Source organism: Mastacembelus armatus, chromosome 23, assembly GCF_900324485.2.
Source record: "Mastacembelus armatus chromosome 23, fMasArm1.2, whole genome shotgun sequence".
NCBI classification, from domain to species: Eukaryota; Metazoa; Chordata; class Actinopteri; order Synbranchiformes; family Mastacembelidae; genus Mastacembelus; species Mastacembelus armatus.
The window spans coordinates 4,333,645-4,360,012 of NC_046655.1; the positions used below are offsets into that span (position 1 = coordinate 4,333,645).

General features: G+C 40.7%; 3 protein-coding genes across 5 annotated transcripts in view; 2 read left to right on the forward strand and 1 right to left on the reverse strand.

Annotated features, from left to right (window-relative positions):
• Positions 1–972: 972 nt before the first annotated feature.
• LOC113142101 (HMG box-containing protein 1-like) lies at positions 973–7,358 on the reverse strand. 2 transcript variants are annotated; one of them, XM_026326894.1, is made up of 13 exons: positions 7,311–7,358; positions 6,126–6,227; positions 5,789–5,896; positions 5,442–5,652; positions 5,106–5,232; positions 4,801–4,912; positions 4,526–4,635; positions 3,800–3,956; positions 3,576–3,720; positions 3,378–3,496; positions 3,005–3,188; positions 2,759–2,900; positions 973–2,618 (listed from the first exon to the last, which is right to left on the reverse strand). In XM_026326894.1, exons 2-13 carry the CDS (start codon positions 6,211–6,213, stop codon positions 2,601–2,603), a joined length of 1,521 nt encoding a protein of 506 aa, XP_026182679.1. In that variant the 5' UTR covers positions 6,214–6,227; positions 7,311–7,358; the 3' UTR covers positions 973–2,600. The 2 variants fall into 2 exon arrangements, with proteins under 2 accessions (XP_026182679.1, XP_026182678.1); XM_026326893.1 differs by having other exon boundaries at positions 6,102–6,227; positions 7,311–7,317.
• A 1,170-nt stretch (positions 7,359–8,528) lies between these two features.
• Positions 8,529–19,821, forward strand: pik3cg (phosphatidylinositol-4,5-bisphosphate 3-kinase, catalytic subunit gamma). Of its 2 annotated transcripts, none has more exons than XM_026327042.1 (24): positions 8,529–8,694; positions 9,468–9,687; positions 9,821–9,992; positions 10,077–10,339; positions 11,043–11,129; positions 11,224–11,324; positions 11,506–11,675; positions 11,805–11,992; positions 12,594–12,701; positions 12,862–12,946; positions 13,028–13,457; positions 13,557–13,655; positions 13,744–13,879; positions 14,499–14,564; positions 14,834–14,977; positions 15,088–15,169; positions 15,435–15,538; positions 15,771–15,917; positions 15,998–16,088; positions 16,169–16,299; positions 16,913–17,024; positions 17,478–17,635; positions 17,857–17,938; positions 18,143–19,821. In XM_026327042.1, exons 2-24 carry the CDS (start codon positions 9,475–9,477, stop codon positions 18,340–18,342), a joined length of 3,369 nt encoding a protein of 1,122 aa, XP_026182827.1. In that variant the 5' UTR covers positions 8,529–8,694; positions 9,468–9,474; the 3' UTR covers positions 18,343–19,821. The 2 variants fall into 2 exon arrangements, with proteins under 2 accessions (XP_026182827.1, XP_026182828.1); XM_026327043.1 differs by having other exon boundaries at positions 9,472–9,687.
• Positions 19,822–24,838: 5,017 nt separating this feature from the next.
• Positions 24,839–26,368, forward strand: part of ano2b (anoctamin 2b) — a 49,058-nt gene continuing 47,528 nt past the window's right edge. The window contains exon 1 of the mRNA XM_026326725.1: positions 24,839–24,875. Within this exon, the coding sequence (XP_026182510.1) occupies positions 24,839–24,875 (37 nt within the window). The remainder of the gene's footprint in view (positions 24,876–26,368) is intronic.

The window sequence follows — 26,368 nt, forward strand, 5'->3', positions numbered from 1 at the left end:
TTTTCTTAAAGGGGAAAAAGTCATCAGACTCATGTTTTGTTCCAGTCTGGAATTTAAAGTGGTATTCCACCCAAAATCGGAAATTTGAGTATCTGACACCCCGTTTAGTCTTGATTGTCAAAAGTAAATTAATAAATGAATACCAGACGTGATCAGTTTTTATAATAAACACAAAACATCACAAGCTCTCAACAAAACAGCGAGACAAAGCAGTGGAAACCAAAAACACCAGAATTTACTGCTATTTGGAGGTTTTTAATTGACAAAAGTGTCATAGACACTTCAGAAGCTGTGACTTTGTATCCCCACTTGCTATGACTGTTTTCATTATGGACACAATTACTGTGACTATGATTTAGTGTTGCAACTTCTATCTGTACTTGTTTTGCATCCTTGTTATGCTTTTTTTTCCTGTGTAATCATCTGGGGATACAAAATGGCACAAATCACAGCAGAAACTGCAATTAAACCAGGCAATGATTCAAACCAGATCTGTCATGGCTGACCTCTTTGTGTAAATATCCCTGAATAAATCAAAAGGCCAAATTACTGTATGTTTATACTGTATCTCTATATATTTTCTATTTTACTATAAAAGGTGATTTTCTAGTCAATTACACACACATATATAACTGGGGGGATTCTATTTGATAATCTTAACCTGGAAATATTATGTTCATAATTTGAATGGAATGTTATCTCTTTTTATCTTTCTGATTAGAGTAGCAGCTTAATGTCTATACCTTTTATCTCCAGTGAAAAACTGGTACAGTATGTATATACAACAGGCTGAAGCAACAAGATTAAAGATTGGTTTCAGACTTTGACTGTAACTTGTCTCTTTTTCATTTTAGGTGTCATATTCTCAGTGAGAAAGCAGAAGAAGTGCTCCCATAGGGGCAAATATTCCTGTTTATGCTAGACTCCAACCTGTCTTATATCAAACAAGTAAAGACACATAACAAATAAGACTAAAGATTTGTCATGCTTTTATTACTATCAGACATTGTATTGCATTGTCTCCCCAGATCAGCCATACATGACATAATAGTAACAACAAACAAAATTCATATAATAAATGCAGAACAATGAAATGTTAAGATTAAGTCACAACCAAAAAATATATATTTCTATATGATCACACTAATATTTGTTATTATACAATACAATGTAGCAGTCACATAAGATAAAGTGTATATAGTGCATTAAGAATAATCCTTGTTATGCAGTGGAAGAATAGGTGTCCACATTGGGAAGCATTTCTCATTTAAAAAAAAAAAAAAAAATCACTTTCCTAAGCAGATCTCTACCCCACCTACTCACACTACATGGATGTAACTCAAGTGCCTTTTCTGTCATGTCTTAAAATGTTTTCGTTGGTGCACTCTGAATTGGTGGATATTTTCTGGCCATTATTTTATCAGGGAACTAAAGAAAATGAGCATGGATTCAATGGATTTTTTTTTCTGGTTCCTCAAAAAAGCTGTAGTAAGCTGGAGTAACACTTAACCTCATTCCTCACTTTGGATTTTTTAATTATACAAAAAGATAGATTGACATAACAGCTGAAAATGTTATTATGGCACATGAAATTAAAAACAGTGACACCTATGAATCCTGCAGTGAAAGTATCTCTTCTGTTACTCCCCATTAGCTGCTGGGGATCAAGTGTCTTTGTCAAAGACACTTCAGCAGTGTACATGATGGCTGATTATGTTATTAATGGCGAGTTACTGTAATGTGAATGTATATCTTTTGTGACAATACTTATTAATAACCTAAGTGCTCAAATAAAAGCCCCTACAAATGAAAAAGCAGTGAATGTGAAAAACGGAAATATAGCAGTTTGAAGCTTCTTACCACCATTTCAAACTTAAACTTAGCCATAAACTGACTCCAGTAAAAGGTGTTTTACTTCTTTGAAGTAAATAAAAACAATATTACATGGGCCCCTAATTGAGAATTGACTGTTTGTTTTTGTTTAATAGCTATATATTAAATGATAAATTACATAAAAGCAAAGTAAAAATATGTAGTTATGTGCAATACTCTGAGTGCAAGTAATACAGGTAAATATTTTGTATATTTTTTATTATATGTATATATAATATGAAAAACACTAATTACATGTTCTACTTTTCCTAAATGCTACAGCACCATAACTTCCACCTGTTTAAAGCATAATGTGAGAAACTGAAAATGAACAGAATCTCTTTTTTTTTTGTCACATCGCTGTAAAATCACACCATAGATAAAACTCTGCTTCTTAACTTTGTTGGGAATCACTGAATGTCCTCACTGATCCTGAGTTGCTCCCCTGTTTAATACCATATTACTCCTAATCATGTTGAATGAAACGCCTTTCAGAAGCAAAAGAAAGGGAAGGAACAGGTCTGAGAGCAGCTCAGTGTGTTCATAGAAAGCAGACACTGCTTCTAGTGAATCCATCACTGAGTGATTAATGCAAGTTTCTTGGTACTTAAGTTTAATAATGGGAGATAGTATCAAGTTATGTATAGTTCTCCTTTCTTTGTCACTTATGAGTATGTGTGTACATGTACTTGCACGGACTCAGGTTTCCTCTTTTCTTCTCTATAGCCTTAATTTCCCTGACAACCCTGTTAGGAAAAAAGAGGAATTAGACACTGACACAAAGCACTGGGTATAGCTGTGTGTGTGTGTGTGTGTGTGTGTGTGTGTGTGTGTGTGTGTGTGTGTGTGTGTGTGTGCGTGCGTGTGTGTGTGCGTGTGACCTTACAGAGTTGGTTCGTTTACGTTTCCAACAGTCTGGGTTTAGCCTTTTCTGTTCGTCGGCGAGGACTTTGGCTTCTAGGATGAACGTTCGACGTTCCTCGCTACGCATTTTCTTCCAGCGCTCACCAAGAAGGACGCTGATGGCTCTACACACAAACACACACACACACCCAAACGCCGCTTACAGTACCATTCAACAAACACGAATAAACTATACAGCTTTACAATATACCTCACAGAGCACACCTACCTGTTGTCTTTGCCTGGGTACATCTGTGTGTACTCAACCCTGTACTTCTTGGCAAACAACATGAAGGCGTTCATTGGCCGCTTGCATTTAACAGGCGTGGCATGATTCCCTCCAGGTGCACTGGCATGCTGGCTTTTGGTTGGCTTTTGATGAGCAGATTGGGAGTGACCAGGATTGTGCATGTCTGAGGGTTTAAAATAGATTGATAATTTTCATTTTTTCAGTCCTTTGAAAACCCTGAAGCAGAATCCTTGACACTACATCAATATTTGAAATGTCAGTCTATTCTGTTTAATGTTCTCTACTTAGTTTCCCACAAGATTATCTTAAAACAGTTCCACTTTCATGGAACGTTTCACTTTTTGTCCAGTACCTTGTAACGTGTGTCTGTCTGGAGAACCCGCTCCGCTGCTGGAGTGGGAGGCACGCCGCCGTCTGGCCATGCTGCTCAAGACGTAAACCGCAGACGAGTCCAGAGGAGTGAAATCATAACTGAGGAAGACACACTTTCAAAAACAGGTCTGTCACACAAACACACTAACCAGTTTCTATTCATATTTACATGTTTTACCTCCTGAATACGTCGAAGACCAGTGAGTCATCTGTGTGTTTGGCATCTCTGTGTCCTGGAGGCAGGCACACATCTCCTACTTCCATTTCATAGCAAGGTATCCCATAATGCACCACAGTCAAGCTCGGGTGAAATGACGACCAGCCTGTGTGTTACGAGTGAAGAAGTCAATAATATGTTGTTTGAACAGTTTTGGTGTTTTCTCCTGAACACTCCTACTGTACCTTTGTTTTTGACATAGAAGGGGTGGTCAAGTTGGCACTGAGCAGTCATGGGAGCATGCCCGAATGCCCCGGGGTCAAAGGTGAGCTGTAAGACAGCTTCACCAGACAACATGGTGTCTGAATACTGCACCAGCAACAGACCCTCAGATCCATAACTCTGTCAAAGAGCAAAAACTTTTACTGAATATGTACTGTTCCTTCATCTTTGTTGTGTCTTGTTTTTGTGTACATGCTTTTTGTCTTTATGTATCAGTTCATCTCTGGTAATCACCACTGGCAGGGAAGAAGCTGCTTACTTAAAAACAACATTTTACATTATTGTTATTTTTATCTGAGAGCATAGAGTGTAGTTCATATTCCTGTATGTAACTTTAACTCTTCCCTATGCAATCTAATCATCCCCTTTAAGACAGTATTTTAATGTTTCTGATACAGAAACCTATTAGATGCAGAAATTTGTGGACATATTGTACTGTTAATATTTGTATTTTTGAAACTGAAGTTACTAAACCAATACCACATAATAAACAATAACTACTAAGTGTATTAGTCTCTGCAGTATTTTGCTAACTGGGAGAGATCAGAAAAAAACAATTTAATACAAATGTCTTTGTGTCTGTTGGATTAAAACCGCAGAACAGGTGGGTTGTCTTGGTTACAGAAGGAGTGTGTAAAGGAACATTTCTCAGTATCTCATTTACTAGAAGATACTTGTGTATTATGTACCTTCAGAGATCTGGACTGCTCCTCATCACCAGAGAATAACTCAGCAGAGTCCAGGTCCTCAGCGTCATGCCACTCCATATTAGAGCCGCTGTGAAAACGCACATGAGTCCCTGATGGCAGAGAGGATCAGCTCTTAATTTAGACAATAAAGTCTTAGCAGGCAGGTTCTTGCATGTGTTGAATGCCTTTCAAACTAAAGTTAAAAAAAAATAGGATACTGATTCTTTAATTTTTATCTTTTTCCATTATTGTGTATTTTGTCTGTGTGTGTTTACCTTTGAGAAAACAGTGCCAAGCAGTGGGAGGCCAGGAGAAGCTCCAGCCCATGTCTTCATCATCAGACAGAGACGATCTGGTCGACACTGCAGAACCACATTCGCTGCTCGTCTGTGGAAACAGGAAGGAGAAGCGTCAGCAGAATGAACACAATGTGTAAGCCACATGGAGCCCAGATCTGCAGGCGTGGTCTTGCTTTTGTTTCATGACTGGTTGAAACTGTGGTTTAATTTCTTGGCAGCAGGTTGTTCTTAAGATATTGTTTTCACATAAATAACAAAACAAACATGAACATTAACTCTACCCTGCTGTGCCGACGCTCTCGGCTATGACCTCGCTGGAGTGACGAGGTGCTGCTGGGGAGGCAAGGCGGTGGCCGAGCATAGGAATGTAGATCACAGCTGGTGCTTGGGATGCAAACTGAAGAGGAGCTGAAAATGACAGAAAATTACCTGACTTGTAGTTGCAAATACAGGACAGGTCATATTCCAGTAGCACTAAAGCTCTTTCCACTTCTTCATGCTCACATTGTTTCACTTTAATCTGTTGTTTTAATGAGTAGCATAAAAAAATAAAACCAGAACTAACAAAAACAAAACAAAACAAACGTTCAAATCTTAAAAAAAGGCTTAGCATTTACCTGCTTTGAGGAGCCTCCTGAAGCAGTGGACTCTGAGAGCTGGTGGCGATGTGAGCCAGCTGTGTCAGCCATTGTGTGTCAGGAGGCTGTGGGCTGCAGCCTTCTGTGTTTGCATGTCGCTCCTGATGCGACACACCCACCTCCACCTGGTAGACAGGTTGTGCTGTGGGGTCTAACTCCTCCTGAACCTCCTGTAGATCTGGCAGGTCATCTTAGTAGGAGAAAACAAACAGCAGCTAAAAAGTTTGGAATATTTAATTTAAGAAATAAAGAAAAGCCCTAGAGCCCACATGCGTTATTACCCCATTACCTGTGTTACACCTAGTGTTTGCTCATGTTTTATGTACCATATTCCATGTAACTGTCACTGGTGGGGAAGCCAGGTGAGGACAGGAAGTGCTCCTCACAGTGGAGCAGGTCATGTGATTGGTCTTCATCTGCATTCATCATCACTCCTAATGGTGAAAACAGACAAGCACTGAGTAGGAAGATCTCTTGAATAGTTGGGACTTACAGGCTGACATTATTTTTTAATTGCATTTAGTCTTTAAAATAGTGATTTTAGCTGAAAGCTTCAGTAGTTAGTTGGTAGTTAAAGCAAACTCCAGAAATAATCAAATGTCTGTTGCTTCAATTTTGAATGAGTTTTATGGTTAATACTGCAGTCTACTGCTCTGTGGTTACCTGTGACTTCACCCTGAGGCTTTGGCTCGCAGATCTTGTGTTTGGGGTCGCTGGACAGCACAGCTGGGGTCACCACTTCCCACACCATGATGTCCACAGACACTGAAAGATTACAGCTGCCATGTTTTCACTTTCTTACACATAAACGTTTTTTTTATGTACTTAAAGATCTTAAAATGGATGACCCAAATGTTAAAGGGTAATTGCATTCCAGGCCTCAGTATTAGCACCAGCCATATTTGAAAATCCAATGGGTCAGACCAACACACACACACACACACACACACACACACACACACACACACACACACACACACACACACACACACACACACACACACACACACACAAAAACTCTAGCCTTCCCTGAGCTGTAATGTATAAGCTATGCTTGGGGTGACATAAGAGAGTTATCAGCCATGGCTACCATTACATAAGTCTGGACACATTCTCAAAGCTCCAACTATTTAATGTCATTAGACATAGTATAGTATAGTATTGTATAAGATCGAATAGTCTGTTAACGACACGATACCAGGTTTCACTGTCGACTATTTCTCAATATTCTCGTCATGTGACGCACTCTTGTTTATAAACTTTGAGATCCTACGCGCATGCGCATACAAAGCCCATTCATTCAATAGTGAGAAGGGCAGCGATAAACACTTGAATGTAGCAGTCCGAAACCAGTGAAAAACACAAAAATACCCGTCCAGAATAAAGTGCCCGTTGCGATATTGTCGAATAATATTAAATAGCACTTGTGTCAACGTTTCTACACTTTGTTAAACTTCAGACGAAGCCGTATCAGTTGTTGTCACGAACCAAAAGTGTCGTAGAAATACTGAAGTTACGTCGATGAAAACGAGCAAATGCTGCGTCGTCTGTATTTTAAAGGACAAATCAGGCATATTAATGAACTCAGAGTGTGGAAATAGGATTAAATGCAGTCAAACGGACGAGCTATCCGATTGCGCAAAGGCAGTTACAACAAAACAACGTCAACAATGAAGCTTTACGGGGCCAGCTGCGAAACTACGTTTGCGTCAAAGAATAAACGTTGTCAGCTTCACATTAATAATCGTGTGGCGAGTTCAGGGAAATATCACTTAAATTCTGCGTTTTGTAGCCAATTTCAGCGGTTTAAAACCAATAAATAATTTCAATGAACTTTCCTCAACTCACCAAAACAGTCGCCTTGTACGGAAAGGGGGGCTGGTACAAACGCAATTTGTGCCGCGCTCCTATAGGCCACGCCTGATGTCAATCAACAGCTTCTCTCATTCTCATTGGTCAGTTCAGTGCAGTCCTGTTCCCTTCATTATCATCGCCACAACAATAAACACTGGGTGGAAGTGATGAAAGACGGGCTACAGCTAAACTATCACAATCCCTAAACATTTACTCTCATGTATAATAAACATCTTTTCAGTCTTTTTAAAGTTTTGAATACCATGACAACAAGACAAACCTAGACAACAAGATATGTGGAACATATAATCCTATACTACACAATGTGGCAAGACCATTTCATAGACCTGAAATAACCATAACAAATATTCTAATTTTAGCCTAACATTTAAAGTATGAAAAGCAAGTAGTGATGTATACACACGATTTCTGTTATGATTAAATAAATATTTTGTCACCTCTTCTAAAGTGTTCATGACTTGCCAGTGGTGACAGTGAGGAGCTGCAACACAACAGAAATAAGTGGATTAACACTAGTATATCAAAATGTACAAGTCATTATTAGTTTTACTAGTATTGGTCAAAACATTTATTCGTAACAGTCCTGATTAACCAGGATAATGCTGGTCAAGATGTGACTTCTGACTGTCCTTCAGTGTTGGCTGAGCAGAACTACAACACAGGATACATCAAGTTAAACATGACTTCCCACTGGAACTTTTAAAATAAAAAAATATTATAGTAAAAATAAACCACAAGGAGAAGTAGCTATTTTGTGTTAACAGAAATGAAAAATCATTAGTTTGTAAGGATCATGTGTTTAGCTAAAAATGTGATTTTTACTCATTATACATAATAATCACTCTAATAGATTACCAGTTAACACTACATTCTTGTACAAATTAAAGCGATTGCACTGTTACCTCCAATTAATTACCTCATGTAGTGTTGCAGCTCTTCACCGTGACCTCTAGATGGCAGAAAGCTCACATTGAGGCAAAATGTATTTACTTTTTAAAATTTCTTTGATTCTCTAATTTTTAACGATTACACATTAGTTTATTTTCAGATTTTTGAGCAGCTCCAATCCACTTTATTTGATTTATTTGTTGTTTTTATCAGAACACAGATGCAGTTCTTTAGGTTTACAGTGCTGTGGTATTTTACTTTGAAGTGTGACCGGAAGTCAGTTTTCACTAAAACACCGGTGAACTTGACAGCTGCCCTGAGTTGATACGCAGCGTTTCCTTAATCCGGACTCCGCTCAGAAACTTAAAAAACATTTCTAGTCTGGTCTGTGGTGTTTCCAAGTAGCATAAATGCCGAAACTTTCGCCTAAAGCTGTGGGTCTCGTTGCCTTCTACGTCTGCGTTCATTGGTGAGTCATAAAAACCGGCTTTATGTTTATTATGGCAGCGGCACCGTTACATTTACCAAACACTAACCCAGTTCCGCTACAGCTGCTTTTGAACGTGCCATTTACTCCTACTACCGTCTGTTTTAATGGCAGCCTCAGACCTGACAATGTTTATGACACAAACCTGAAAACTGTTTTAGGTACATCCATCCTGGCTCGACTTTTGCTTCCTGCTTTGCAAAACTTCCTCTGCTGATGTGAAAGAAGCAGAAGAGAAAGTCCTGTCATTTAATCCAATAACTTCTCAACACTTCAGTCTGTTCAGGCCATGAGAGTGTCTCTAACCATTAATATGGTTGCCAGTCATTATTAGTGTCTTATGTAATAGTTAATTAGCAGATTGTCAAGTCTTTATTCATGTGGATTTGAATTGACACAGTTGCTTTAGATTACAAACATACTAAAAGAAATGCCATTCAGTCTTTAAAGTGCTTTGGGAATGTCTTTATTAGAGTACTGACTATAAGTAGTAATGATAATTGATCAAAATAGTGCGGATTTGCTACTTTTATTTATGTCCCATCTTAGCTTCCCAGTTTTCCTAAATATGTAACCGGTTGCTGGTTTTACTAATGTCTTTATGTCTCTGTCAGTATCAATGTGGATCTGTTGGTGTATTATTTGCATTTCTGACTCATCGTCTTAATTTGTCTTGTAGAAGCAGATTGATATGGAGGATCACAAGTTCAGTATTTCTTTCTGTTTCTCAGTTTCTGTCTTTCTCTCGCCTCAAGCTAGGCGATGGACAGGCAGCAGATCCAGGTGAGCGACGAAGAGCCTGAAATCGTGCATGAAGAGTTCCGGAGGAGGAGAAGAAAGAAAGCATTCACATCGTCCTCCAGCACTTCCATGGATCAGATCACCGTTGAGTTCGTCCTGCCCACGGCAGGGTGGGCCGGGAACAGCCCTGACACTCTGCAGCTGGAGGTGGCTGGAAACTGGACTGTGGAACAGGTCACCTGATTTACTGATTTCCTAAATAGGAATTTAGGATTTCTATGGATGTTAAAGTGGTGCTCGCAGCAGCTTCAAACACTCCAAGTTGATGCAGTCTGATAAATCCCATGGTTTTCTCCCTGTCTGCCAGGTGAAAGGTCAGGTGTGGCTGAAGGCGGTGACAATGAACCTGTCTCCTGACTTTTACCAGCGGTTTTCACCCGACCAGTGCATCCTGGTCTACCAGAAGAAAGGCAGCGTGTGTGAGATCTACGACAAGCACCAGGTCTTCCAGACACTCGACTGCATTCGCTATTGGAGAGGTACTGAGACCGTTACTTCCTGACTGAGTCCAGAACAGATTTGTCCATTTGCAATGATGTACAACTCACTGCTTGTTTTTAAAGCCCTGAAAAAAGACGTGGGGAGGATCCAGCTGGTTCCCCGTCCCCAGCCTTCAGACGAGTCCCAGCAGTACCAGCGCTACCTAAACCACCTCATTGGCTATGACGTGACTGATGTCAGCAACGTGCACGATGATGAGCTAGAGTTCACCCGCAGGAAGCTGCTAACGCCGCGGCGAATAGAGCTGTCTGACCGTGACTCGAAACTCTACTCCATGGACCCTTGGGTGACGCGCAAGCCACTGCCTGAGCACTTGCTTAGCAAGGTGTGTTTGTTTTGCATTATCCTCTGTAGCAAATGGGTTTGCCATGCTGTTTAAAATGAATGCAAAACTTTATAAATAAAGTTCAAACGCGACATCATTTATTATTTACAACATAACAAGTGATCCCTCCCACAAAAAAACTTGCAGACTCACACTTAATAACCTGAAAAATATCTCACCTCACAGCTCATCTCATTTTCCTGGTGATTTTAAGCTGAACCTGCTGAGGGGCAGGTTTAGCTCATAAACTTCCTGACACATGACAGTGAGGTATGCATGATTCATGAGGAAGATTCAGACTAATTACTGCAGTTTGAATGCACTTGCTACGAAACCTCTTTTGCATCTGCACTCAGGCTTTAAGCAGCAGAGTGCAGTAGTTTTTTTCAGATCCCTTTTTTTTTTGCATCACATGGAAGAATCTGTACTTCGACAGTGCTGGCAGTAATGTGTGTCACCACGTCAAGCAGCTTTCTGTGTAGCATATCTTCTGTTTTAGTGTTTGTGACCCACTCTGTGTACACTCTGACCCTCATAGGAGAATAAAATTAATTTCTCAGCTGTCTGATTTAGAGTTGGATTTCTTGGTTCATTCATGATTTTTTAGATATCAGCAAAAACGCATTCTCTCCAAGACAATGACTTGTCGGTAGCTCAGTTTATTCAATATCACTTTCCTCCATTGGTTTGTTCCTCCTCTCAGGTCAGTAACGGCCACATCCTCTTGGTGATCCATACCGGCACGGCTAGGCAGACCATCAAGGTCTCCATCAACGACACGCCGGTGCAGGTGGACAAATATACTGATGAGTGGCACACACATTTCTGATCTCGCGCTTTAGCATTTTCCATATGGTTTTCTGAGTATTTTCCATCTCTTTTAGGTTTTGGCCAGTTTTTTTACCAAGACAACAAATAAAAGAGGTTTGCTGGGCATTCCCGAGAACATGTGCGAGGCAGACTATGTGCTACGTGTGTGTGGAAGGTATCTGATTCTGAAACCCATCTGTAATCCCTGAGCTATGTATTCATTAACTAGTGTAATCAAGTTAGCATTAAATCTTACAGAGTAAATTCATTTGATTTTTTCATAGATGGAAGTTTTAAGCAGGTGATTGTTATTATTATTTGTTTTTTATTTTGAAAGCATTTCTTTAATGCCACAGGGAGGAGTACCTGTACGGGGATCAACCACTGCAGAACTTCAACTGGATCCGTCAGTGCCTGAAGAATGGCGAAGAGATCCATCTGGTTATGGAGATGCCACCAGATCCTGATCTGGATCTGGTGCAGAAGGAGGACTGGGCCCTGGTGGATGACTGCACTGGAGTCGCAGGTAACAGGGTGAACTGAGGAAAACATACTGTGTTACATGTGTGGTGTATAGATTGTATATTGTATTGTACAGAGGTTTAATAATATATAGCCAGCTTGCTAATTTATTCTCCTAACTTTTCTTTGTCAGGTACCCATGAGCAATTGACCATCGATGAGAAGGACCATGAGCGAGTGTTCACCATCTCCATGTGGGACTGTAACAGGAAGTTCAGAGTGAAAGTACTGGGTATTGACATCCCCTCCCTGCCCAAAATCCCAGAGTTGATTGTCTTCATAGAGGCCAGCATCTTCCACGGCCAGCAGCTTTTAGCTCAGGTACTGACAACATACACATGAAGCTTCTAAGCACAGTGACTAACTTAACCCAGCTCTGAGACAGCTGCCAGAGAGTGAACATTGTACAGTGAGGCACCGCAATAAAATCAAAACAGCCAGCACTGGATTACACGCTGCATTGTTTCCTGTGAGTCTTTTGTGTGTGAATGTAATCTGACTCCCAAAGAAGAATGCTAGACACCTCAGCTAACAGGGAAAACAACTATCTGGAGAAGGAAATGACAGAATAATAAACTAAATATATAAAGAAAAAAGCTGTTGAGCTTTACATTTGAACAAAGACTAATACGTTTCAGGATAACATTGAGGCAGTTAACAAAATAAAAATAACAATATACAGAAATAAAATGAAGTAAAATACCAAAAAACAGTATAAAACCTTTTGGAAATCAAACAGTGTGCTAGTGTATGTGTTATAGCATTGAGCTGGAATTAGCTAATTATATCTGAGAACCACAACTATCTGAGTTGTATGTTGGTTTTAAAATGAGTGATTACTTGAAGAACTTTTTTTTTTTTTAAACACATATAAGCTATGTTTGGACAGCAGCAGAGCTGAACCTGGAATCTTTTCTTTCAGGAGAGGACGATCTCCAAAACCTTCAATGAAGAAGTGCTGTGGAACTGCTGGTTGGAGTTTAACATTAAAATCAGGGACCTGCCTAAAGGGGCACGCCTTAACCTCCAGGTAAACTCAGACATCATGTCTGAGGGGGTGTCAGTAGTGGAATTTATCGCTTATATTTTTGGTGATGAGATAAGATTTTCCAAATGCAGTGAATTATTTTTTTTAGAATTGTTGGTCTTTTACATAAATGGTTCTGCGTTGCCTCGTGTTGTCCTCTCAGGTGGTCTGTGGGAAGCAATCTCAGACGCCCAACTCCAAGGGAAGCTTCTACCAGGATAATACAGCAGGAGTCACCAGCCATGATGGTAAGATCTTCTCACACTTTGCATAACATGCTGACAGTGTACAGAATGAGCCTTATTTCTCTCCATTTGTCCGTCTGTCAGGAAAGACTAAGAGCCGCCTCCTGTACTACGTCAACCTCCTCCTGATCGACCACCGCTCTCTGCTCCGCCAGGGCGAGTTCATCCTCCACATGTGGAAAATGCCAGAGAAGAGCGAGGAGAGCAGCAGCAGCATCAACGCGGACAAGCTCACCTCAGCCACCAATCCAGACAAGGCGTCTTCAATGGCCATCGCCATTTTACTGGACAAGTACTGTTATCCTGTGGTGCTGCCCAAGAGCCGGGATGTGGGCCGGGATGTGGGGGCTGCGGGGGAGGAATCCGAGGGAGGGGAGCGAGGCCAGAGAGAGATGCCGAACCACCTGAAGAAACAGTTCGAGGCTATCGTGGCTACCGACCCCCTCCATCCACTCAGCCCTGAGGACAAAGAGCTTCTCTGGCACTTCAGACATGAGTGTATGCGTGACCCCAGGTAAGAAAATGCACTAGAGTTGTTACATCAGCTGTTACAGTTGTTTGTTCCGTGTTTCTTTGCTACATATCTAATTTGGTCACTGTGGTCTCTTTTAAGAGCCTACCCAAAGCTGCTAGGCTCAGTCAGATGGGGGAAACAAGAAGATGTTTTGATAACACACCACCTGCTGGAGCGCAGCAATGCATGGGACACCAGGTAAGGCCTTTTCACTGCCATGATATGTATGTCTCCTTAGTACGCTCAGTGTCCCATCATCACCTGTTGTCATGTTGTTCTCATTTAGCGACCTGGATGTTGGTCTGGCCATGCAGCTTCTGGACTGTCACTACTCAGATGCTCAGGTTCGCACCATGGCTGTCAGGAAGCTGGAGACTCTGGAGGATGATGACGTGCTCAGATACCTTCTGCAGCTTGTACAGGTGAGCCTTTACCATTGCTGGTAATATAATATATTTTACATTTACTTTAATGTAAATTATTTTATGCTTCTTCATATTTCTTCTCCACTACATGTTAGATGAAAATATTATATTGCACCACCATGTATATTTGACATGTTTATGCTCAGGTGATATAGTATTATATAGTAGACAAGTATACAGTACTGTAAACATCAGTGAACTACACTGGCACAGAACAGGTGGTATACTTGACACTTCCTGTGTTATTCTTTAGCCCTGTTTATATTGTCAGTCTGTGTTTCCCTGCATCTCTTTGACCAGTGCAACCACTCTGTGTTTCCGTCAGTCCACATTTGAATTGCAGTCCTGTGTGAGAACAATGAGCTCAGTGTTTTTAGCTGCACTTCCTTTCCTCCCACAATCCAGTTCTTATCCATCACACTGCAACCTCTGAACTCAAACTGTTAAATACACCCTGTGGATATAGAGCTGAAGCTTTGTTTGCATTCAGTGTTGCTCACCAAAATGCATTGGGTGTGTTTCCCTAAACACTTAAAACATTTTGGTTACACTTCATCTCATAAAAAACCTTGTTTATGTTTTGAGTCATCAGCTTGATTTCTTCTTGTTCCTGCAGGCGGTCAAGTTTGAACCCTACCACGACAGCGCTCTGGTCAGGTTCCTGCTGAAGAGAGCTCTGAGGGTAAGCAGGTCCAGCATCTGTGTGTCTGTTTTTCCACTGCCCCACACTGTTTGTGCTGTGAGTTTGTGTTTTTTTTTTTATTACTTCACAATTATTTGTTTTGTCTGTGTCTACCATCACAAGGAGGAAAGGCTTTCGAGAGCACTACAGCAGCACTTTCAGTATCAGAATGGACTGATATAATAACCATTCTCTTGGCTTTAACAGGATCTCTGTGTGTGAAACATTTCCAGTTAATTAAGCTGAGTCTTTTGCTTTTCTCTCTACAGAGTAAACGTATAGGTCATTTCCTTTTCTGGTTCCTGCGCAGTGAGATTTCCCAGTCCATGCATTACCAGCAGAGATATGCTGTCCTGCTGGAGGCCTACCTCAGGGGCTGTGGTGAAGCCATGCTGCAAGACTACAGGAAACAAGTGAGCAACAAGTCCTGCATGTTGAACACAAAACAGTGTGATGTGTGATGATGAGTTGAGTCGGATTTGCAGAATGCCAATAACTGACAGGGTGAACTGATGCTCTCCAGGTGGACATGACCGAGGCTCTGCAGAAAGTCACCCGCGAGATCAAAGCCATGTCTGCTGACAAATATGACGTCACAGCACAAGGTGAGGAGGACAAATGCAACTTTCAGTCAGTCCTGTAGCTCAGTGACATGTCAAAGACCAGGCACTAACCCGTGTCATTCACTTCCCATGGTAAAACTGGATCTCATGCCCTTCAGATTCTCAATTCAGAGTTTTACAACAAAGGCAAATCTTACAATATATTTATTAGCAACATTTTTGAGGCACGACTTATAATTGATCATTTAAAGATTCAAATAAAATATATCTTCACATAGTGAAAATAAAGTGCGGTGGTGTTTGCCAGTGGTGTTTCAGTTACGTCAGAAGCTGGAGACTCTGCAGATATCTGGTCTGCCGGAGAGTTTTCGAGTCCCTTATGATCCTGGACTCAGAGCTGGAGCCCTGCTGGTGAGGAACAAATACACACACTCATGCTGAAGGGGACACATCCACACACACTTATAACACCCAGGTGTTTGCAAGTTTTACTGATTCGTTTCATCACTTCTTAAGATTCCTGTACTGCCTTGTTGGAACCAAATATAAAACCTCTTTTCTAAGAGAAATGAAAACAAGCTAAGACATCTGGAGTGATCTCCTCAGACAGATTTCGGAATAAATGATGTGTGTGTGCATGCAGATCGAGCAGTGTAAAGTGATGGCATCTAAGAAGAAGCCGCTGTGGCTACAGTTTAAAAGGGCCGACCCCACCACTCTGTCCAAAGACCCCATCGGCATCATCTTCAAAGATGGCGACGACCTCAGACAGGATATGCTTATCCTGCAGGTGAGTGGTGACATTTTTTTTTAACGGAGCAGTTAGCAAATGCTGGAAGAAGGACTCTGATGTGGCTCTGTGCACTTCAGATTCTGCTGATCATGGAGTCGATCTGGGAGACTGAAGCACTAGATCTCTGTCTGTTACCGTACGGCTGCATCTCTACTGGAAACAGAATCGGTCAGTCCGAAAACAGAAGTGTTAAATATTCCAGGGATTGTGTGATGCTGAGCCTTTGTTTTCCGGCTTGATCTCTGTAGGTATGATTGAGATTGTGAAGGATGCCACCACCATTGCTAACATCCAGCAGAGTGTTGTCGGAAGCACCGGAGCATTTAAAGATGAAATCCTTTATCAGTGGCTGCGGGACAAGTGTGTCAGCGAGGACAAGGTACAACAGGCACAGCATTGTGAGGCTCAGCAAACCAGATAATGTTTGAATCTGAGCTGCATGCTCTTTATTCAGTTGTAGATTTTATTGTAAATGGATAAAACTGCAAATTTTGCAGTCTATGCTCACTAACTACCCCATCATCATAGTGGAAATATTTTTAGAGATTTTTTTTTTTTTTTTTTTGAAGCAACTTTGTGAGTAATTGATTCTGTGTCATCTCCAGCTGTAGCTCTGTTAGTCACACGTTAGAGGAAGTAGGAGTGTGACAGGCTGACAGGAAGGAAGAAAACCTCAGGGTTTTTCCTGTCACCACAACACACACACACACACACACACACACTTTACTTTTTGCCTTGACACCAAAACCAGTTTTGCTGTGTTTTTTTTAAAAAAAAGTCCATCTGGCAGCAATTGACCTTTTAGAAAGCAGCTCTCCTGAAACAACAAAGGACCATTCAGTGCCTTGCTCAAGGACACATCAATCAAATCTGACCTTTCAAACCACCTTATAAAACTCCTAGGTTATGGCCCAGTTGTTTCCATAGCAGTAATTGAAATTTTGTCAAGAAAGTTGTTTTGTTGTGTGACAACAGTTTTTTCTTCTTTGTAGTTCCAGCAGGCGGTGGAGAGGTTTCTGTATTCCTGTGGTGGCTACTGTGTGGCTACATACGTCCTGGGAATTGGAGATCGCCACAATGACAACATCATGATCACTGAATCTGGTAATGATGTGGTTTCTTCATACTGGTGGGCAAACAATAATGAAGTCCGTCTGGGGAGATATTTCAGCCTGTGCTGTCCTAAATACTCCCAGATTTATGTGGTCATTGGTGCTCTTGTAGCAAAATGAAGAATAGAAAGATTTTGACACTTAACATAATAACTGCACAAGAGCTGATTTCCTAAAATTCACTTCTATTTGCAAAAAGGTCACATTTTTATTTTGTAAAGCTAAAAATGAATATCTGTAAAATATTTAGTTTTATATTGTTACTGTGAGAATATGTTAATGCCATGTACCATTATGATTCAACAATTGCTTTGTAATAAGGGACATGAATGAAACTGTTGAAATAATATTTCTATTGTTTTGGAGGTCCTGAGTGGTCTCACCAGTGTGAAATAATCAAATGAAGGTTCAGAAAACTAAAATAATTTGCTTTGTGCTTCTGCAGGGAATCTCTTCCACATCGACTTTGGTCACATCCTGGGGAATTATAAGAGTTTCATGGGAATCAGTAAGGAGTGGGTCCCCTTTGTGCTCACACCAGACTTCCTGTATGTCATGGGAACGTCGGGGAAGAAAAGTAGCCCCCACTTCCAGAAATTCCAGGTACAGAACATTTTACAATACACTAGATACTCGGATACATTCACTCACACACAAACGTCCTTCAGAAAAGTCATCATTGCTCATCAGTAAGACACTGACCCATATAGTCACAGAAATCTGGTGCTGTGGTGAGATTTTAAGAACCACAAACAGCGAGACAGTGTGTTAATGTGCATCATCTACAGTACATGTATGTTATACATCCTCTGTCTCTGTCTCAGGACGTGTGTGTGAAGGCGTACCTCGCCCTCCGGCACCACACCAACCTGCTGATCATCCTCTTCTCCATGATGCTGATGACCGGTATGACTTCCTTCCTTACATAACCCAAAGGTTTTGGGTTTTGTGCCTTTTTACAACAGAACAAAACTAATTTGTTGCCATGATTTCTTTCAGTGGAACTTGGGTTAAAATCTTATCAGTGAGATGTTGAACAATAGATAGTTACTGATAGATGGACACAGTCTTGTCTGGAAAATTCGACTCTCACTTTCTTGGCATTAACAGGCATGCCCCAGCTGACTAGTAAGGAGGATATTGAGTATATCCGTGAGGCGCTAACCGTGGGCCGCACTGAGGATGAAGCACAGCGCCACCTACTGGACCAGATAGAGATCTGCAGGGAGAAAGGCTGGATGGTTCAGATCAACTGGTTTGTTCACCTGGTGTTGGGGATCAAGCAGGGTGTGGAGAAACGGTCCACTTAGGACAAGTTCAGTTTAAGATTTTAAGCTTTTTCTCTTAAGAGTTTTCATAAGACAATTCCGTTTCTGTTTTTTATTATTATTGTTTAGCTTAAATAAGAGTCTTACACCACGGTTTATGCTCTAAACATCAGGTCATCTCACTTATGAAGACATTTTTATGAAGAATAATAAATGCAGACGAATAATAATAAGTAGTCAGTTCACGCTGAAAGAAGAAAATTGCACTAGGTCTGGAAAAGTGACTTAAGATACGTGAATAAAAATCATTTTAACCTGTGACACTGCACATACACTGCTTCAACCAAGTCAAACATCCACCCTGACATAATAACATCCCAGGGAACTTTTTTTACTTTCACCCAAATCAACATCAATATGACAATCACACAGTCTATTACTTCAGTTTCCAAATGAGTGCAGTGCTCTGTCTGCTTAACAGGTTATTAGTTAATTATGAGAGCTTTTCAAAATAATAATGCAATTGTAGAGTAGAAATCCTGCTTTTATGGCCTTATTTAACCACATCTTCATCTGGTTTTAATCATTTGCACTTAAACTACTTCCTGTTTCTAGATTCTAGTCCATTTTCTGCTGAAGAAACACATTTCTCTCACATTACTTTCACTTTAAAAGCATTTGAAACATTGTAAAAGTTTATTTAATTTTAACTGAACTAGTACAGCACTGCCCCTCTAAGGAGGAATCTTAGATCGAAGATTAGGGAATCAAACAAATTGGTTTTGCTGTGTAATAGATGGGACATTTTCAGATCAGTTAGATTTTTCTAGTCAGAGATTGAGAATATTGTAATATTAAATATTCAAGAGTTTGAATATTTTTACATTATCAAGCTTTATATTTGCACTAACTGTAAGAAACTCTTCGTGGTGTCTTTAAAAACTCGCTGCTGATGAAGTTTAAATTCCACCAATATGACTTAAAAGTCTAATTTGATTATGCTAATTTATAACTACTAGAAAAAAGGACACAGGGACGTTACAGTGCCTGTTGGTGACATTTAACATATGCTGGTCAGTGTTACAGTCACTTCTCAGAGGATAATGAAACATATACTGTAAGTGCTTTTTTGTCTCAGGCTTAATGATTGGGAATATTTCAGTTACATCACCAAGCGAGTGGGTCAAATAAGTCTGTTTATGACCCAATTTTAAGCTTTATATGTGAGCATATCCCCTTAAATGTACTTCAGGTCTTATTTCCAAGCAAAATAAACGCCCATACAAAGCAAGTGTTTGTCAAAATGAATGCAAACAAAAGTAACAGCCCCATATTTAATGTATCACTGTATTGTTTTGTGAAGGGTTTGTGGATGAATAATTGTTGTGACATTTTCATGAGCATAATTCCTTCCAAGTTTAAGATAAAAGCTACAATAAAGGTCAGCAGTTTGAAAATCAATATTTTTTAACTGAAGATTGAAGCTTTTGTTTATGTTAGAAATAACACAGATTAACACTGTTTGTGCCTTTGAGTCATTTGTTCTGGAAAGTGAAATGAACATGTTAGCTTTTCTGTGTGTTGGTGTCAGACAGTGATGTGATGTTGCTTTTTTATTGTATACTGTCTTTTGCATTTTATCTTTTAAAAAACCTGGACTTACTGCTTGTTTGCATTTCATTTGCATAATTTACATCCCACTCGTGCTCCTCCTGTAAAGGGTTATTGTGACCCTTAAAACAACATCAACTGTGATAATTACCTTTGGCCACAAGATGGGGCACTGCCACGTCTTTTCCAACAAATGCTGGTTTCAAGTTGGATACCATATCAAATAATGAGTTGATACCACATCACATAATGTTAGTCTTTTCTCTCTTCCTCCACTTCTTCCATTTCTCCTCCACCTTCCTGTCACTGTCCCATCTCTGTTTTCTTCATTGTCCCTTTTCCCTCTTTTCTATCACGCTTCAACAGAAAGTGGGTGAGTATGCAACATGAAGAACAAAGCTCTTTCCTCGCGGTGGCTTTAATAACAACACTGTGTAGTTTTGATGTACAGATTGTTAGGAATCAACATAGGTTTGAGAGAAAAGCCTCCTCATTTCCCACAGCTTCACTAGCTGAGCCTTTCAGCATGCATAGGAACTGTATGCCATGACATGTGAGGGTGTTGACTGAATAGAGTGAAATGTGAAGGGATTGCAAATTCTTTTGTCTTTTTGCTTACCATGTCATCCAAACAGGTTTTCTGACAAATCAACAAAGGCAGGTTTATTTTAATATACGTAAGCCACAGGCCAACAGATGAAATGACATGCTTCCTCTGACCTGTGGGTTGTACAAGCTGTATGGGATATAAAAACAGCACATCAAAACCAGTGGTACAGACCATCTAGCAGGCCTGATTAAGTCCTTTTGAAGGCAGAGAAGCAGAAGGAAAAGTGGCATTTTGAAGTGTCGGATGTGTTAATGTGACAATTTCTGTTTTGTATGTTGTCAGTATGAAACATTCTGTCCTGAACAGACAGTCATTGGTCTGAATTGTAGCCTACATCATGCTGGAAGTCATGGCACTTTGCAGTTTATGACTAGTAGCACTGTGAAGCACTGTTAATGTTGGTCTTGTTTTGTTTTTAGCATTTCAATAATCTCTTTTAATTTGGCATTGACCCTAATTATTTTTGATACAAAAAAAATTTAGAAAATAGCCAAAGAAGCAGCAGCAGTTTTCCTGATTAGATGTGGACTGTATTTTTTTTATGGAATAACCTCCTTGGCTCTGACAGGTGCATGAGGATGGTGTGGGAGGAAACTGGAAGAAGGTGAAGGGAACTGAAGTGTTGACAATCGATTCACACTCTATTATCTCTCGTTCCTCTCCAGGAAGACGTGAACCAGATCATACGACTGGGGAAATCACTCTGTCTGTGTGTGTGTGTGTGTGTGTGTGTGTGTGTGTGTGTGTGTGTGTGTGTGTGTGTGTGTGTGTGCGCACACGAGCGCTCATATGTACTTTACGCACGTATCTGTGTATTCCTGTACTTCTTAGCAAAGAACAATCAGGTTTTAGGTCTTCAGGGTGAGAATATCTGGCCTGTCCTCACTGCTCCAAGGGTTTATAGGGTCAGGACTTGGGGTGAGGCCAGTTTGAGTTAACTGGTACACACTATATCAAGCGCTGGCTTCAGGTGACATGTAGAGCTAAAGGGTAAAAGCTAGTGGTAGTAATGAGTCTACTACTGAAATACTAGTACTTAAATACTTGTATATATGTGCGTGATCTGATGCACATATCTGCTTATGCACTTGTACAGTATGTACAGTAAATGAACCTGCAGTTTTTTGTGTATGTTTGTGACTATGATGTGTGGGCGTGATGCATTGTCTGTTTATGAACACGTCCCCATTCATCCATTTACTTTTCATCGTGATTTCCACTTTAAGCATCTGCTAAGTGTGCGTGTCTGTGTGTAGGTATGTGCGCAGAAGCTTGAGAAGAATTTTTTGGCTCATGTGCGAGCCAAGCAGTTTTCATTCAAGTGAGTGGGTGCCATTTTTGAATCTGGTATTTAGTTCCTGCATTCATGGCCTTTCCTTGTGTGTGCGTGTGTGTGTGTGTGTGTAGACTTTGGGTGATGCTAGAGCGTAGAAGAAACTCTACTTCCTTATTATTTTCTTTCAGTCTCTATCATCGTTACTATTACCTGCCTTTATTTTGCCAGCGCTCATTGCCAAATACAAATTTATTGTACTTGGCCACATAATTACAAAGAAAATGGATACAGTTAAGTAAAAATATTTGTTTTGAACAGAAACAGGTTAAAGTGGATCTGTTGTGACAGACTGATTCTCTATGTAGTGAATTTGGATACTGTTTTGTGTGAACTCACCTGAAGTGAAACACATACAATATAATAGATCCATCCTGCTAGTAAAACTATAGGTCATCAGGTCAATGTTTTTTAATGCAAGACTCACTGATTCAAGATTTTTTTGCAAGTTTTACCTTTATATGACTGGGAGTAAAGACACAAACAGGAAATCACATAAATGCAAATCCACAGTTCACTTGCAGCCATGGAAGAAGCGTTAAATGGCCTGCAGCAAAGGTCCATGGTTGGAATTGAACTGTGGATGTTGCATTTGTGTGATTAAACCTGTGCATCTTAACCACTCAGCTACTGGATACCTTGATCTTGTCACTGGAGCCCAAATGTGCTCCACCCATTCTTTCTTTGAATATATGGGGAGACATCCCACTGCCCACCTGTTTCATCACAGCTCTACACTTGCAACAGAAGCTTGCTGTGAGCTCAACATCGCATTTTGAACCCTCATCTGACCTCATCTGACCTCATCTGCCTAAACACTGAATTTGAGTGTCTCAGCTGCTGGTTGAACCACAGACTTAGAGCACCTGTAGTCTGAACTTTACCTTCTCGCGGTTTCATCGATTACAACACCTAGCCGTTAAGATTACGGCCTTTAATATTTAACACCATGAACATATCCGTACCCACTGTAACTGGAGACTGAAAGTGGAGGTGCACGTGTGCGTGTGCATGGGCGCTGACACAAGTGTGTCACATCAGATACCCTTAGTGACAGAATACGAGGGTGCACTGGAGTGTACACTGGTGTGTGTGTGCAACCTGACGCTGCCTCTCACACTCTATCTGTGTTTAGCATCAGTTACCGTCAGGTAAAACAATTAGTCACTCAGGAGTTTGGCAATTAGATGAGTAGGAAGTACAATGTGCAACACTGCAGCAAATTTGGTCATTTCGTTCATTAATTACTTTGCTGGAAAGTAAGAAGCTCTCTAAAACACAATATCTTAAGAGTTCTGTATGTTCCCAGTCAGACTGGCCTTAAGCAACAGAAAATACTGAGATCACCACAAGCTAATAGAAAAACTGTAAAGTAAAAGAGCATAACAATGGCATGAGCTTTAATTGCAAACACTGGTAAACAGGCAGTGTTTTGGGTTTAAAGGTAATAAGTGGCGACGCAACTCCATGATCTTCATCTTCTTTGGTTTAAAGGTTCCCTGTTAAGTCTCAAACATTTTATGTTTATATTCAGTGTTTCTAATCAGAATGTACTGGGTGTGTTCTGTGAAACATGCCGTATTTCCTTCCTCATAAATCATGCTGCTGAAATAGCATGAAAACATTAGCTGACATATTACATCATCTGCATGCCTGTGTGAGTACACATGCATCCTCATGCGCAGGCTAGTAGCAGACAAGATACCAACAAGACAGTGATCCGCTAATTCAAAACATTGTCCCATAGCAACACCAGAGCAGAACTTCACAGGGCAGGCTAACGTCTGAGTAATGCTGGGACACAGACACTGTATTGTTCAGTACATGTACAGAATCTTCACACTGAATTAACCATAAATGAATCATCAATAACACTGACCACTGTGACATTTGTTTTTGCTATGAAGCTCCCCCTGCCATTATAAGTACAGCTGCCATATAAATAATTTACTTGCGGACCCTAAAATCCACACAAAAAGTCATCTGTGTGGTTGTTACAGCAGTGCACTGTGTTATGACCAGGGATGAGTTCACATATTTATTTTGCATTCCTGTTGTTGTATATATATAAGTGAACAAAGTGCACAGTCTGCGATTGCAAAACTTTGAACTCAGCAAAACAAGTCAAATTAGCAAAATGATTTGAAACGGATCTGAAATGTATTTTGGTTCTACAGCATTAAGTTATTTATAAACCAGTAACAGTATATGATTATGTAATGACACCTGAGCCACCTCCGTTCCCCCGATGAAGTTCATGAGATGCAGGTGAGTGTCCAGCAGCAGTGTTTTCTGCTTTTTTAAGATCCACCCCCCTAGAGATGAAGACTTAGATTTGTTTTTTTAGAATCATGTTTGGAGATGAATTCTACGATACTTTGAAGCTTGTCCTAGCCTGATTTTGATATTGAGTTGATGAGTCTGTTTCTATGCTGCACTTCAACCTCATGGCTGCAGACCTATATGTCACATTTACATCACACGTAAATTGTCCTAATCTCCATGTCTTTGGGTGGAGCCCCTCACTGCATAACTTTAATTTTCCTTTTCCTTCTCTTTAAGCGCCACAGGTCCTTAAGACCCAACAGGTTTGCATGCTAAACCTCAACAGAAGGTATAGCAATTAATGCATGTTAGAGCGCTCAATAATCTCTGCTCGTGTCTGTGTGGCTGTAATTCCTTAGCCAAACACACAATAAGCCAGCCAGTCTGTTACCCACGAGTCTGTTTGTGCAGTGTATTAAGCAAGTTTACCCAATAAGCTTAGTTGTGGAGTTTCTGCTACTGAGCCAACCAGTTGGAGAGGAGCATTATCCCAGCAGAGCTAAGCTTCTACTGAGCTGAGGATTGCACTGCTGAGACAGAGTGTTGCTGTTGTTCCTCTCACCTGCTGCTGACAACAAACCAGAATGGCAGACCGACTGCCTGCCTGACTGACTGGCAACCTGCACTGGAGTGCTAGAGTCAGTCATAGCTGAGGTGAAATGGCTCTCCGCAGACCCCCCTCGTCCGCCTGTGCAGGTGAGCACCACAGAAATCTATAGGATACGCTCTTCTCTTTTCCTTTGTGTGGCCTGTCCTGCCTGTCCTTCCTGTATCCTCACCCAACAAAAAAGGATACGCTACACAGGTCCTCTGTAGAGTAACCCAACTATTGTCCCTTCACTGTCCCCTCTGTGTGTGAGAGTGCGTGTGTGTGTATGTGTCAACAGGCCGTCAGCAGGGAGCTCTTCACAGCAGGCAGGGTAGCCAGTTGCATGTGAGGCTGCTGTTGTCTATCTTGCCTACACTTTCAGACCTCATTGTGGTAATAATTGTGGTAATGTACCTTCTTTGTTTCCCCCTTGACTCCTTCACAAACTGTTTGGCCACATAAAACCTAGAATAAATGAGTTTGTAAAGATGACTTTATCTCAGACGTGCTTACTGCTCCCTTGCTATAAGCCCCAGGCGGAGCAGTAATCCACGTTATGTTGTGTTACTGACTGCTGATGTAAGGCTGGTGAGGAAGGATCCCCCTTAGTTTGGTGAAAATGCAGGATGCTGCCAAGCTGACATACAAATCCTGAAAGACATAAGCAAAAAATGAAGTATCCCGCTCTGTTCAGAAACATGCAGCACAGTGTGCACTAACATTTTGAAATGATGCATGCAGGCGATATTGACTGCAGCAGGGGAATCGTTGGGCTGTTGTGGAACACCAGTATTTAATATCGAGCCTCCTGGAGGTTTCATGTTCCAAAGTCATTATAACACCTTGATGATGAGAGATGGCTGATTGATAACCAATAATGACCTTCCAGCTGTTGCACAGACCACTTTCCTTTGACATCCAAGCCAGGCGTCTGCGTACTTTGTTTCCCCAAAATAGCACACGTGGAAAGTTCCATCAGTGCTGTTGTGTGGGAATTTAAAGCATCAGGAGAGGTTTAAAAGACATATCAAAATACTCTACTATAAGATTTTACATGTAGTAGGATTTCTTCCACAAGAATCTGCTCCTTTGTCATTTTTTGTTGTTTCAGAAATTGACCTCCGAGACATCAAATGTCTCCTACTTCAACCTTCACCCCTAAGCAGATAATTGTAAAATGTGACAACATGAAACACAATGCTGAAAATCTTTATCGCTGTAATACAGTACGTTAGTATTAAAACGCTTGATGACACGAAAGCAAGTAAGACAGGGTTAAAACTATATTCAGCTGTGTCCTGACAGAGGCTTTCATAAAATTGGTGAGCCAGAGCTGAGACAAGAGGCGTTAAAAGCCTCAGCATTTAGTCTCTGTGCTGTTGCTGCCCATTAGCTGTTCCCTTGAAGATGCCCTTTGTCTCTGCCATTAGAAATTGGTGTAAAAAATAAAGGTAGTGTTTATCTTACACAATCATTCTGAGAAACAGAGGGTGGGTGAAATTCCAAAAGGTTTTGACATCCCGTGGAAACTGAGGATGGTGATTTTGATATCAGGCACCAAGAAGAAGACAAAGCAGGGACCCAAACATGGAGATATTTT